Raw genomic sequence first — 12,054 nt, 5'->3', positions numbered from 1 at the left:
TCCAGCTGTTGTCGTCGGCCCATTCCTACAACTTCCTCCGACGAGCAACTTTGTACATGCATCTTCTCACCACATAGCATGCCTTGCAATTACACGATGTAGTATTCAAATGACGCTGAACGTTGTATATAACCCTCACCACATGATCATGATATATCTCTCCTCATCTGAGAACACGTACCATTGATCCAACCCATCCATCTCCACCCCGGACCTCTTCACACCACCACCCATCACCACTCGATCAACATCGCCCTACCAGCGCATATTCCCAGTCAATGCACTCAAACCCGCGATCAGAGGCATTGTTGCGCGCACAGCATGATAGCGACACCACTTGTCCATGTCCCTATGCAGAGCCGATCCGGTTGTCGCGTCCATCCAACGATCACTTGAAGCTCCGATCTTGCCCTTCTCCTTGTCCAACGCCGCAATCCAGTCCTCGAGAGGAAAGATGAAAACTCTTTCCCACCATGCTACATTGAACAAAGCCGCGCTTGAGACTGCATAATATTTCCAAAGCGCAGCCTCAGAAGGATCCGGATGCCGCGAGACCAGGATGGAAATAATAGCAAGCATGAATGCAAAGGTTGCATTCGTTGGGTCTAGCCACCAGCCACCGCGTTTTGATACTTCTAGTAGAGATGCGACGGCCGAGATGGACTTGTTGAGTTTGATGATTGGAACGATCCAGAGAATGAAGCACCATGCTACGCCTATACCACATGATGGTCAGTATTGATACAGTTTTAGTATGAGATCGACAGTAAGCTTACCTGTCGCGATGAACAAACAGACGGTTATGGTCCATTGCACATAAGGCAGAACAGGGTATATGGTATCGAGTACACCCATTGCGATCAGTCCGGTAGGTTCAATTGTCGGGGGTGGGTAACCTAGTGAGATGGCCCTGAATGAGAGAAGGCTGTATGCCGACGTAAAAACAAAGGGATCGTCTCAACTTATCCTCGGAATACGAAGCATTGCCTGGGACGGTGAATGTATTCCATGTACATCGGCCTACAATCAACACGTGACTCGCGCCGGCAGCGAGTCATCGGCCATGTGTACAAAGGTCCGAGTTATTGGGAAGGTGTCTAAGCGTACCTACAGCATGTCTAGTCTGACCCGCATCGCTCATGTGACTATCACCAAAGAGCTTAAGTCAGGATTCCTGCGCTGACCCTAATCGTCCGGTCCAAGTCAGCGAATGAGAATTTACCCGAGCTCACTAAGGCACCTCAGGCAGCCCATTAGGCCGTCCTGCGAAACATCGGATGATCTTGGCTTCTGGCCTTGTCCGCTTACAATCAGTGACTGGCTCGTTTGGATATATATCACCGTCGTTCATCCTGAGAGGACCGGCGTATCACAGTCATCTCAAGTCTTACAAGCCTCACAATCATTCCCACCCCTCAGTCCACCATTACATCACCACAACACCATTCAAAATGACCGACTTCATCGACAATGCCACCCAAGCCTGGGGTCTCGCCGGCGCCGCTTTATTGACAGGTAAGTGTGGAGTCCCCGGATCCATAGTTCCCCATCGCCACCAAACACACATCTCCTCCGAAACCCAGATATGCTAACGAAAATTACCCAACAGGTTTTATCGCGTGCTTCAGTCACGCCGGCGTGCCCACTCTCAGCCTAGCCCCCGTCGACGTGCTCGTTCACGAGTTCAGGACAATGTACAATATTGGAAAATCAACTTCACCACTCATTGCCATCACGGCCACACTTTGCAATGGCTACTCGGCCTACCGTTTCAAAAACGATACGGCTCTAGTTGGAGGCGTCGTATCGCCATATGCTCTATATCTAGCGTCCACGGTCGTTGTGCCGCTCATTATCCCGTACACCATTTTGTACATGGAGCCAAAAGTTAACAGGAAGTTGTTGAGTTTGGGGGCGATGGTGGAGAAGGGCGCCAAGGCGAGTGACTTCAATGTTAGTGAGGCGGAGATCCGGGGGCTGTTGGTTCGGTGGAAAGGGATGAACTTTGTTCGTGCTGGACTGGTTGGCTTGGGTGCCCTGTTGACTGCTGCTGCTACTTTCCGTTAAAGGTTCCGCTTGTCCCTGCATGTAATTGTAAGAGCTAGGGTATGGCCGGTTGGAGGCGGACCATTCGATCCGTAAGTCGGGGAAGCTGGAGCCGGGCTCATGGTTGAGGGCACGTGGCGGATCCGATGAGGAAGGACGGATGGTTTCTCGGTAACTGGATATGTGGGGGTGTTTTCGGGGCGTTTTTTTCTTGACTTGAAACAACGGGTGGAGAATGGGCAGGTCAAAGGGGATGATCTGTCAATCTGTTTGTAAAATCAAAAGATAACGATATCAATATCAGAGGGCTGAGTGAATGTGATTCTTCCGAATGTTTCTCAACACATGTGTATGTTGGTGGTGTACTGGCCTTGACTGAAAGGACTCCTTGAGTCAAAAAAGTCTCGAGACCATTGACTTCTCGCCTTAGCCATTTTTCACTTGATGTGGACGTGAATAAGAAGCCCAGCCCTGAGAATTGGCCGTGTTGATACGTAGAATCGAAGTCACTGTTGAGATGTGCTTGTCCCCCAGTGACTGCCTCCAAAGCGTGAAGAATATTGTGAAAAGGTGTAACTCAACCTCTATTGAACAAAACTAATGGTATCTAAAATCTAAACTCCAAACTCCACAAATGCAACAAAACCTCTATGCACTAGCCCTTACAAACACCGAATGCGTATGCCGTAACTGTGTACTCTGCTGTTCATTTGGAACCAGGAACCAGCCCTTCCTCCCAGCCCGTACACCAAACCCAACCTTACCATCGCCAGCAAGCTTCCGTAGCACCTCGCCGATGAACGGCTCCAAAGCCAAAGTCCGCGTTGTCTCGTTGACGGAGCTTCCATACATGCGATCGACAATCATTCGAACGTTTGGCCGTCTCTCTCCCGCATCTCGCAGGTCGCGCATGGCCTGAAGTACCTGCTTCTCTCGACGGAACTTGGACATGAGTTCCTTTGATATCTTTGCGTTGAGGTCACCGATGGTTTGGCCGTGGGCGGGGTGTCCAGTTTGGCAGTTCTTGCCCATCATCTTTTGCAGACTGGACATGAAGATGCCCAAGTCCTCGACTGCGCTGGTACCTGTGCCGAGGATGTTGTCGCCAGTGAACATTGAGTTTTCCTCCTTGAGGATAAAGCACATGTGGTCTTCGGCGTGGCCGGGTGTGTGTACAGCCTGGAGTGTTGCGCCTTCGACGTGGAAGAGTTGACCGTCTGAGATGTCGCGGTGGCCGACCTCGGGTATGTTCTTGTAGATGTGGTTTTCTAGGTGGGGATAGAGGCGGAGTAGATCTGGGACTCCGCCTGTGTGGTCGCCGTGCCAGTGTGTGAGGAGGACGTATTTGATATTGATGTTTCGGGACTCTAGCGTGGATGCGAGCAGTTTTGCGTATTCTGGCTCACCGCCTGAGGTGTCGATGAGAATGCGAGAAGCGCCAGTGCCGACTAGAAAGGTGTTGGTGCCTTGCATTGTGAACTTGCCGGGGTTCTGTCCTCGTACACGCATCACCCTTGGTGTGACTTGTTCTACATCTGGGATAGGCTTCAACCCTGCTGTTTGGCCGTTGAGATAATCTTCAAAGGCGCAGATGTTGAGCGACTTGTTGATTTGCCTGTAGCCGCCCTTGTCCTTGGTGTTGCCTGAAGCCATGGACATGGTGAGGAAAGATGATTTTCGAAACGGTGTACAAAGAAGTTGTTGCAAAGGAATCGATGCGCTATCGATGTTGTCAATCTCGAATGTGGCTGGGATAGGGTGTAAGCGAGGCTGTAGATATCCAATATGGTTCGGGATATGGCGTAATTGAGGTCTGTGTTGGTGTTCGCAAGAAAGCGGTAGTCTAAGCGCAAGAAGTGAACGAACGGCTCTAGGCGTCGAAATCAACGATGCTAGGTAGGTGCATGCACAAGTTCATGCTATCAAAGTTTACTAGGCCATCGGCCCATATGTACCCCATGCGCGGTGCCAGCATTGTGTCTCGGGAAAATGGTTGGGACTAGGACGTGGTCCACCCTGGCGCGGCATGTTTGATGCTTAAATGCCCCGAAATGCCCCGCGATACCAAGGGCCGACCTCTCCCCGTCCCAAGATTACTCCGCGCCCAATCCAATCGGACCTAGCATCACAGCAACTGCAACCGAAGGAAAGGTAGCCAATTACATTATTGTTCCAGGCCATGTCGGTTGTGCAGGCATATCCAGCCATGTACGTAGGTAGTGTAGTTCTCGCGTAGTTGTCGCGCTGTTGTCGCGTAACATGGGCTACGCTGTGACTATGGCATTGCATATCCAGATTCAGCCTCATCAGATCGCGAGGATGATATGTACCGATATTCGCAAGTCGTGCAAGAGTGAGCTGATTGTGTGTGCCTATAACACTCGTTGCAGACGCACCCTTTACAACCCAGCTTCAGTTCCAATTGCTATCTCACAGTCTTTAATACCCACCTGAGTCTCAGTTCCACAGTCTCCATCTGACTCTCAGCATCCTCGTCCTTTAGTCCCCCATCAACACTCCTTCGAGACTATCGAATTTCGACACCATGGACACCATCTATTTCAGCAACGAATTCCCTAAGGAGGCTCTGCAAGATGTCTTCCGACAGTTGCACAAGGAGAGCAAGAGCAGCACCCACCATCTGCTCGCACGCTTCATGAGTGAAGCCACGAGGGCTGTGAAGAAGGAGATTGAACAGTTGCCGTCCAGCCTGAAGCAAATAATACCCCCTTTTGAGACGCTCAGTGCCTGGGCGGAGAGCAAGGAACTCCGCGAAGGTGAACTGTGTGGTGCTATCGATGGCGTTCTACTGGTTCTACTCCAGATATCAGTTTACATCTGGTAAGTCTACATCATATGTAAAGATTAGAGCCTGATCTAACATCATCATCTAGCCATGCTGAGGCTGGTGCAGAGCTTCCTACAGCCCCGCACCTATCTGCGCTTGGAGTTGGTCTCATCGGAGCTGCCGCTGTCGCCATGTCCAAGGAGCTCTCCGATCTGCCCTCCTACGGTGCTCAAGCGGTTGCTATTGCTTTCCGCATGGGCGTTCACGTTCAGGGTGTGTCTCACCAGCTCGAGGCCCGCGAGCTTGACGAGACACCCAAGACTTGGGCCTACGTTGTTCACAACATCGATCCTAAGGACGCTCAGGCCGAGCTGGAAGCATTCCACGAGGCGAACCTGACATCAAAAACCGCCAGCATATTTATCAGTGCCGTTAGCCGTACCTCAGTCACTATCAGTGGCCCACCCTCGAAGCTTGAGACCCTCTTCAAGAAGTCTAAGGTTTTCCGGGATGCACGATCAATTGCTTTGCCCGTCTATGGCGGTCTTTGCCACGCTCCTAGTGTCTACAGCACAAAGGACACACAAAAGATCATGGACGGCTTGAACACGTCGACATCCGCAACTTTGTCCAGCCAAGCTCCCCAAGCACCGCTGTACTCTACAAGCACCGGAAAGCCTTATGAGGCGGCCAACGCCAGCGGGCTGTTCTCATGCGTCGTGACCGAACTCCTGTCCAAGGCCATCGAGTGGGATCAAGTTATTTCTGGTCTGGTCAGTGCTGCTAAGTCGGCTGGAGTAACTGAGGTCAAGCTCTTCTGCTTCGGTAACTCGATCCCCCTGAACGACCTCAAGACAGCGCTTCAAGCTGCCATCGCCGATGTCAAGATTACCATTCCCAGCTTCATGACTGTTCTCAAGAAGAACGCAACTAACGGTGCTCCTCCCCGCGGTACTGCTCAGTCCAAACTCGCCATTGTCGGAATGTCGTGCAGACTTCCTGGTGGCGCCACCGACACTGAGAAGTTTTGGGAACTTCTTGAGGCCGGTCTCGATGTCTCTCGCAAGATCCCCGCTTCTCGCTTTGACATTGAAACCCACTACGACCCAGAGGGCAAGGACTTGAACAAGACCATGACTCAATACGGTTGCTTTATCGATGAGCCCGGCATGTTCGACCCCAGCTTCTTCAACATGTCTCCTCGTGAAGCCATGGCTGTTGATCCCCAGATGCGCCTGTCGCTCGTCACTGCCTACGAAGCTTTGGAGAAGGCTGGTTTCGTTGGTAACCGCACTCTTTCCACCAAACTCCAGCGCATCGGAACATTCTACGGACAAGCAGCTGATGATTACCGCGAGGTGAACCAGGGTCAAGAAGTTGGCACTTACTACATCCCTGGTGGATGCCGTGCCTTCGGACCCGGTCGCATCAACTACTTCTTCAAGTTTGCCGGACCTAGCTACAGCGTCGACACTGCTTGCTCTTCTGGACTTGCAGCCATCGAGGTTGCTTGCCAGGCTCTTTGGAACGGCGAGGTCGACATGGCTGTCGCTGGTGGTGTCAACATCTTGACAAACCCCGATGGTTTCGCTGGTCTCTGCAGGGGTCATTTCCTGACCAAGGGCCAAAACGCTTGCAAGACCTGGGATGCCACTGCTGACGGCTACTGCCGTGCTGAGGGTGTAGGATCTATTGTCATCAAGAGGCTCGAAGACGCAGAGGCGGACAACGACAACATTCTTGGTGTTGTCCTCGCTGCAGGAACCAACCACTCTGCCGAAGCTGTCTCCATCACTCACCCGCACGCTGGACACCAATCTTATCTGTCCCGTCAGATCCTCCGCCAGGCAGGTGTGGACCCTCTGGATATCTCCTACATTGAGCTCCACGGCACTGGCACCCAGGCTGGCGACTTCGAGGAGCTGAAGGGTGTTCTAGACGTCTATGCACCAAACACCTCTCCCAGTCGCCGCGCTGACCAGGTACTCCACATTGGAAGCTCCAAGTCCAACGTTGGCCACGGCGAGTCGGTTGCTGGTACAACCGCACTGATCAAGGTTCTTTTGATGCTTCAGAAGAACGCCATCCCCCGCCACATTGGTATCAAGACTGAGATCAACCCGCGTCTGCCCACTGATCTCGATCAGAGGAATGTCGTCATCCCCTTCTCCAACACTCCCTGGGCCCCTGGAAAGCGCGTTGCCGCTGTCAACAACTTCGGAGCTGCTGGTGGCAACACCATGATGATCTTGGAAGAGGCCCCTGCCCGCCCAGAACGTCAACAGAAAGACCCCCGTCAGACTCACGTTGTGACTCTCTCAGCCAAGACCAAGGCCTCGCTCCGTGGCAACATCGAGCGCCTCCTTGCTCACCTCGAGAGGGACGAGACCGTGACATTGGAGGACCTTGCCTACACCACCACTGCACGCAAGTACCACCACTCATACCGGGTGGCAATCGCCGCTTCCGATCTTGGCTCAGTCAAGAAGCAGCTTACTTCGCAGCTGAACAAGATTGATGCTCTGAAGCCTGTCAACAAGACCAACCCCCCGTCTGTGGCTTTCGCTTTCACTGGCCAGGGCGCATCTTACCAGTCAATGAACCTCGAGCTCTACCGCGACGTCCCCGTCTTCAGGGAGCACATCCACACCCTTGATAAGCTTGCTCAAGCTCAAGGCTTCCCGTCCTTCATCCCTGCTATCGACGGCTCGCACCCCAAGGAATACGTCCATGCTCCTGTCATCACCCAGCTAGCACTCGTCTGCCTCGAGATTGCGCTCGCGCACTACTGGGCTTCCCTGGGCATCAAGCCTGATGTCGTTGTTGGCCACTCCCTCGGTGAGTACGCAGCTATGCACGTAGCTGGTGTCATCAGCGCCAACGACGCCATCTTCATGGTCGGTTCCAGGGCCCTGATGCTTATGGAGAAGTGCCAATCTGGCAGCCACTGCATGATGGCTGTACGCGCTTCTCTGGAGAACATCATCGCCAACTCAGGCGGCAAGCCCCACACTGTGGCCTGCATCAATGGCCCAGCTGACACTGTCTTGAGCGGTACAAAGGCACAGATGGACGACATCGCCAAGGATCTTGAGGCTGCTGGACTCCGATGCATCAAGCTTGATGTGGCTTTTGCCTTCCACTCCGAGCAGACTGACCCCATTCTCGATGAGTTTGAGGCCATCAGCAAGAGCGGTGTTGTGTTCCACGAGCCCAAGCTTCCCATCATCTCGCCTCTTCTCGGCAAGGTCATCTTCGATGGTCACACCTTGAACGCCAACTATGTGCGCACCGCCACCCGCGAGGCTGTCGACTTCGTATCTGCCATGAGGAACGCTTCCAGCATTTCCACCATCGGCGACGACACTGTCTGGATCGAGATTGGCCCTCACCCCGTCTGCGTTGGCTTCATCAAGACCACTCTTCCTTCTACCCGCCTTGCAGTTCCTTCTCTGCGCCGTGGAGACAGCAACTGGAAGACCATGTCGGAGAGTGCTGCAGCTCTTCACCTCGCTGGTGTCAATATCGACTGGAACGAGCTCCACCGTCCTTTCACTGGCCAGGTTCGCCTTCTCGAGCTCCCAACATATGCTTGGGACGAGAAAAACTACTGGATGCAGTACAACGGTGACTGGTGCCTGACCAAGGGCAACACTTTCTACGAGAAGAAGCAGAAGGCTATTGAGCCCACCCCCAGAAACACCAAGCAGTACCAATCCCTGGGTTCTTTGGTCCAGAACATCATCTCGGTCAATGTCGAGGGTGAGGCGGGTAGTGTGGTTATGCAGTCCGACCTCATGCAGAAGGAGTTCTTGGAGGCGGCTTCAGGACATCGCATGAACGACAATGCTGTTGTTACATCGGTAAGTTTATGCTCTAACATATACAACTCGCAATTTGTACTAACCTTGTCTCAGTCTATTCACGCGGATATCGCTTACACCCTTGGTGACTACCTTTACCGCAAGTTCTACCCCAAGGCCAAGCGCCCGGATATGGACATGGCCAACCTGGAGGTCACCAAGGCTCTCATTGCTAAGAAGAAAGACATGGATACACCTCAATCTATCCAAGTCACCGCCGCCACCACCGATATCCGATCTGGTGTCCTGGACCTAACATGGCAGAACGTCGAAGCTGATGGCAGCTGCGCCGAGCCATTCGCTACAGCTCAGATCATCTATGGCGATGCTAAGCAGTGGCTCTCATCTTGGAGCCCCATGTCCCATCTTATCCAGAGCCGCATCGAGACACTTGAGCGTCTAGCTGTCGAGGGCCAGGCCAACCGTCTATCCCGCAACTTGGCCTACACTCTATTCTCATCCAACCTAGTCGACTACGCCGACAAGTACCGCGGCATGCAATCTGTTGTCATGAACGACTTAGAAGCCTTTGCCGAAGTCAAGCTTACCGAGAAGCCCGACAGCGGCACCTACGCCGTGCCACCTTACTATGTTGACAGTGTAGCGCATTTGGCCGGCTTCATCATGAACTGCTCCGACTCTATTGACACCAAGAACAACTATTGCGTCACTTCTGGTTGGAAGTCTATGCGCTTTGCCGAGCCTATGACTCCAGGTGCTAGATACCGATCTTATGTCAAGATGATTCCCACCAAGGACGACCCCGCTGTTTTCCTTGGTGATGTTTATATCTTGAAGGCAGAGGATAACTCGATTGTTGGAATGGTTGGTGGTATCCACTTCCGCCGCTTCCCTCGTATCCTTCTCAACCGCTTCTTCAGCGCCCCAGAACCTGCTAAAGCTACTTCCGGTCAGCAGGCCAAGCCAGCGCCCGTAAAGGCCGCACCTGCACCTGCTGCGCCCAAGCCCGTCGCACAAAAGGCCGTCGCCCCTGCTCCCAAGGCACAGGACTTTGACGCCCAATCTAGCAGCAGCTCGGAGGTCACTCCTCCTGGTACCCCGCTGCTGGCTGCCTCAGCCAACACCTCTTCCACTAGCATCAATGTCATTGCCGCCGAGCCAGCGAAGAAGGCCGGCAACGGTATCATGGATAAAGCGCTTGACATCATTGCCAACGAGACAGCCATTGACCTAGCCGACCTCGAAGACGACGCCGACTTTGCCAATCTCGGTATTGATAGTTTGATGTCGCTTGTGCTAGTAGAGAAGTTCCAGAAGGAGCTTGATGTCAAGGTTAACGGTAGTTTGTTCTTGGATTACCCTACTATTGGCGACTTGCGTGAGTGGTTGGAGAAGTACTACGGTTAGACTTTTATCCTTCTTTTATTGGTTATTAGTTATGGGTTTAGAAGTTTTCATCTCTTTAGAGTCTAGGTAGTTAGTGGTCAGATTTAGGTTTTCCTTGTTGTACATTAATGGGAATTAAGTTGTTTATATATCCGGTCTTGTTCTGCTTACTTGTGATGTTGCTGTCGCTGTCCTCTCTCGCGATCGATCCATGCAGGTATTTCCGATGTCGCGATTATTACTGTTCTCACCGCTTACACCGACTCATGGATCGGACCGCCCCACATTACCACGGTACGGCTCTCCACTGAAACGATGGGCGTTGAAAGAGAAGTCTTGAAATAGCCATGTTGTAATAGTATCTTTCGATGGTATGGTGGCGATATAAACTTTGCAACACGACGTGTGGCATTGCGTGCATATTCGCGGAGGATGCACGGATAAGAAAAGGGGGGTGGGGGAGATGCACAACACGCAAGTTCTAGATCTACATCCAGGAGCACCCTAGTTCGAGAAGGCTCGTCCGCGTCATTTATGTGAAATAGGGAACACCATCCCTCAGTTCGTTTCCCTTTTTCCCTCTTGCCGCGAATTGCTTCTTTCTCGCAGAACGTGCGGGTTTCCTCTTGTTTCTTTTCTTCTTTTCTTGGCGACCTACTACTACTCCTACAAAACTGCTGTTCCCCGTTCCGTTCCGTGAAGCTAGAACATTCCCGGGAGATAGACCGATGCGAAGCGAGATAAGCACGCGCAGAAGACAGACTCGAAGACGACGACGGACAACGACAACGACGCACTCGGTATAAAGATGGAGAGCCCTTTTGTGATGCCGCAGGAGGATGTGGAGGCGCTGGGTGAATCAAAGGCGTTTTGCGCGCTGAGAAGGTATCTAGCTGGTGAAGCCGCGTATGTCATGCCCCCTCCATCTCCTCGCACGAGTTCCCTTGTTGGGGCTTATCGCACACCGTATCCGACTATCGCGACGTCCCGTCACATGTTCATCACGACACGCGACTAACAGATGAATAGCTTCTGCGCAACACACGCGCAATGTACACCTCAAGCCAAACAAACATGGCTCCTTCACCGCGACATTCTTCACGCCCTCATCATGCCTGTCGTGACGCTCTTCTCACGCGCCTCGACTCTGGCGTCGGCAGCCCTATGCACGCAACGAACATCGGACCTTGAGCTTGCATTTTCGGGTGAATCGCGCAGTGCTTTCATAGGCCTGCAATGCTTCCTCAGCGAGGAGGCTGACTGGTGCCGCACGAGAGGATGTCCGGCTTGCGTAGTCTCGGCCACGTTGAGCACCGATAGCCATATCCGCCTGACGATTGCTGCAAGCCTGCTCAGCACGGCGAGTGTAGCTACGCCCACGCAGGAGGAACTTCGACACGACAGCGATAGGACGCTGCCCCCACTCCCGCATATCCTTCCTGCGCTGCAACACGCTGTGATAAACGACCCGTTCTGGGAAGGCTCGGACATTTGGGGCTACATCTTGTCGCGTGCCACTCAACTCTCGGCTGGCATCCAAGCCCTGATCGCCGAGTGCGTGAACCTTGAATCGCTCGTCTCATCGCCTACCACAGACAGGCCGGGTGCCAAGCGCGGCTTGACACATCCCTCCGTGCCTTTTGTAGCTTCTGGCCAGACTGTCGAGGAAAAGGGTGTCAAGCTTAGGAAGAGCAAGCTAGCAAAGAGGCAGTTAAGGCTACGAGACGAGGAGGTCGAACTAATGAGGAGAGTGGCGATGCAATGCTGGGCCAAAGCCCAAGTACCAAAGAAGATCCGAGGAGATGTCTTGGGCATAAGCGATGGCAAGAGGACGAGGAGCTTGACTTGCCCATGAGTCGAGACTTTGACAAAAGGGCGAAATATGGCGTTTTTGGTTCTGCATCTTGGATGATACCACAGCATACACTTTCCTTGGACGGGATATTTGGTTTCTCGTTTCTTTTTTGTTTCTAGGGGAATCTTGAGACTGGATAGTCTCAGGTTACACAC

General features: G+C 52.8%; 4 protein-coding genes across 4 annotated transcripts; 3 read left to right on the top strand and 1 right to left on the bottom strand.

Moving 5' to 3' along the window:
* Positions 1–1,451: 1,451 nt before the first annotated feature.
* On the top strand, positions 1,452–2,067 carry PtrM4_062820 (DUF1772 family protein; the record flags this gene model as incomplete). Its single annotated transcript, XM_001933008.2, has 2 exons — positions 1,452–1,515; positions 1,610–2,067. 2 exons carry the CDS (start codon positions 1,452–1,454, stop codon positions 2,065–2,067), a joined length of 522 nt encoding a protein of 173 aa, XP_001933043.1.
* Positions 2,068–2,694: 627 nt separating this feature from the next.
* PtrM4_062810 (metallo-beta-lactamase superfamily protein) lies at positions 2,695–3,705 on the bottom strand (the record flags this gene model as incomplete). Its single annotated transcript, XM_001933007.1, has 1 exon — positions 2,695–3,705. One exon carries the CDS (start codon positions 3,703–3,705, stop codon positions 2,695–2,697), a length of 1,011 nt encoding a protein of 336 aa, XP_001933042.1.
* Positions 3,706–4,591: 886 nt separating this feature from the next.
* PtrM4_062800 (Polyketide synthase module protein) lies at positions 4,592–10,065 on the top strand (the record flags this gene model as incomplete). The annotated part of the gene is made up of 3 exons (XM_001933006.1): positions 4,592–4,887; positions 4,941–8,697; positions 8,752–10,065. The coding sequence occupies 3 exons, from the start codon at positions 4,592–4,594 to the stop codon at positions 10,063–10,065; spliced, it is 5,367 nt and encodes a 1,788-aa protein (XP_001933041.1).
* Positions 10,066–10,852: 787 nt separating this feature from the next.
* On the top strand, positions 10,853–11,899 carry PtrM4_062790 (uncharacterized protein; the record flags this gene model as incomplete). Its single annotated transcript, XM_001933005.2, has 2 exons — positions 10,853–10,950; positions 11,074–11,899. 2 exons carry the CDS (start codon positions 10,853–10,855, stop codon positions 11,897–11,899), a joined length of 924 nt encoding a protein of 307 aa, XP_001933040.1.
* Positions 11,900–12,054: the final 155 nt, after the last annotated feature.

Source organism: Pyrenophora tritici-repentis, chromosome 2, assembly GCF_003171515.1.
Source record: "Pyrenophora tritici-repentis strain M4 chromosome 2, whole genome shotgun sequence".
Taxonomy (NCBI): Eukaryota; Fungi; Ascomycota; class Dothideomycetes; order Pleosporales; family Pleosporaceae; genus Pyrenophora; species Pyrenophora tritici-repentis.
The sequence above is the reverse complement of the archived record's forward strand: the minus strand, read 5'-3'. Positions and strand labels throughout refer to the sequence as shown.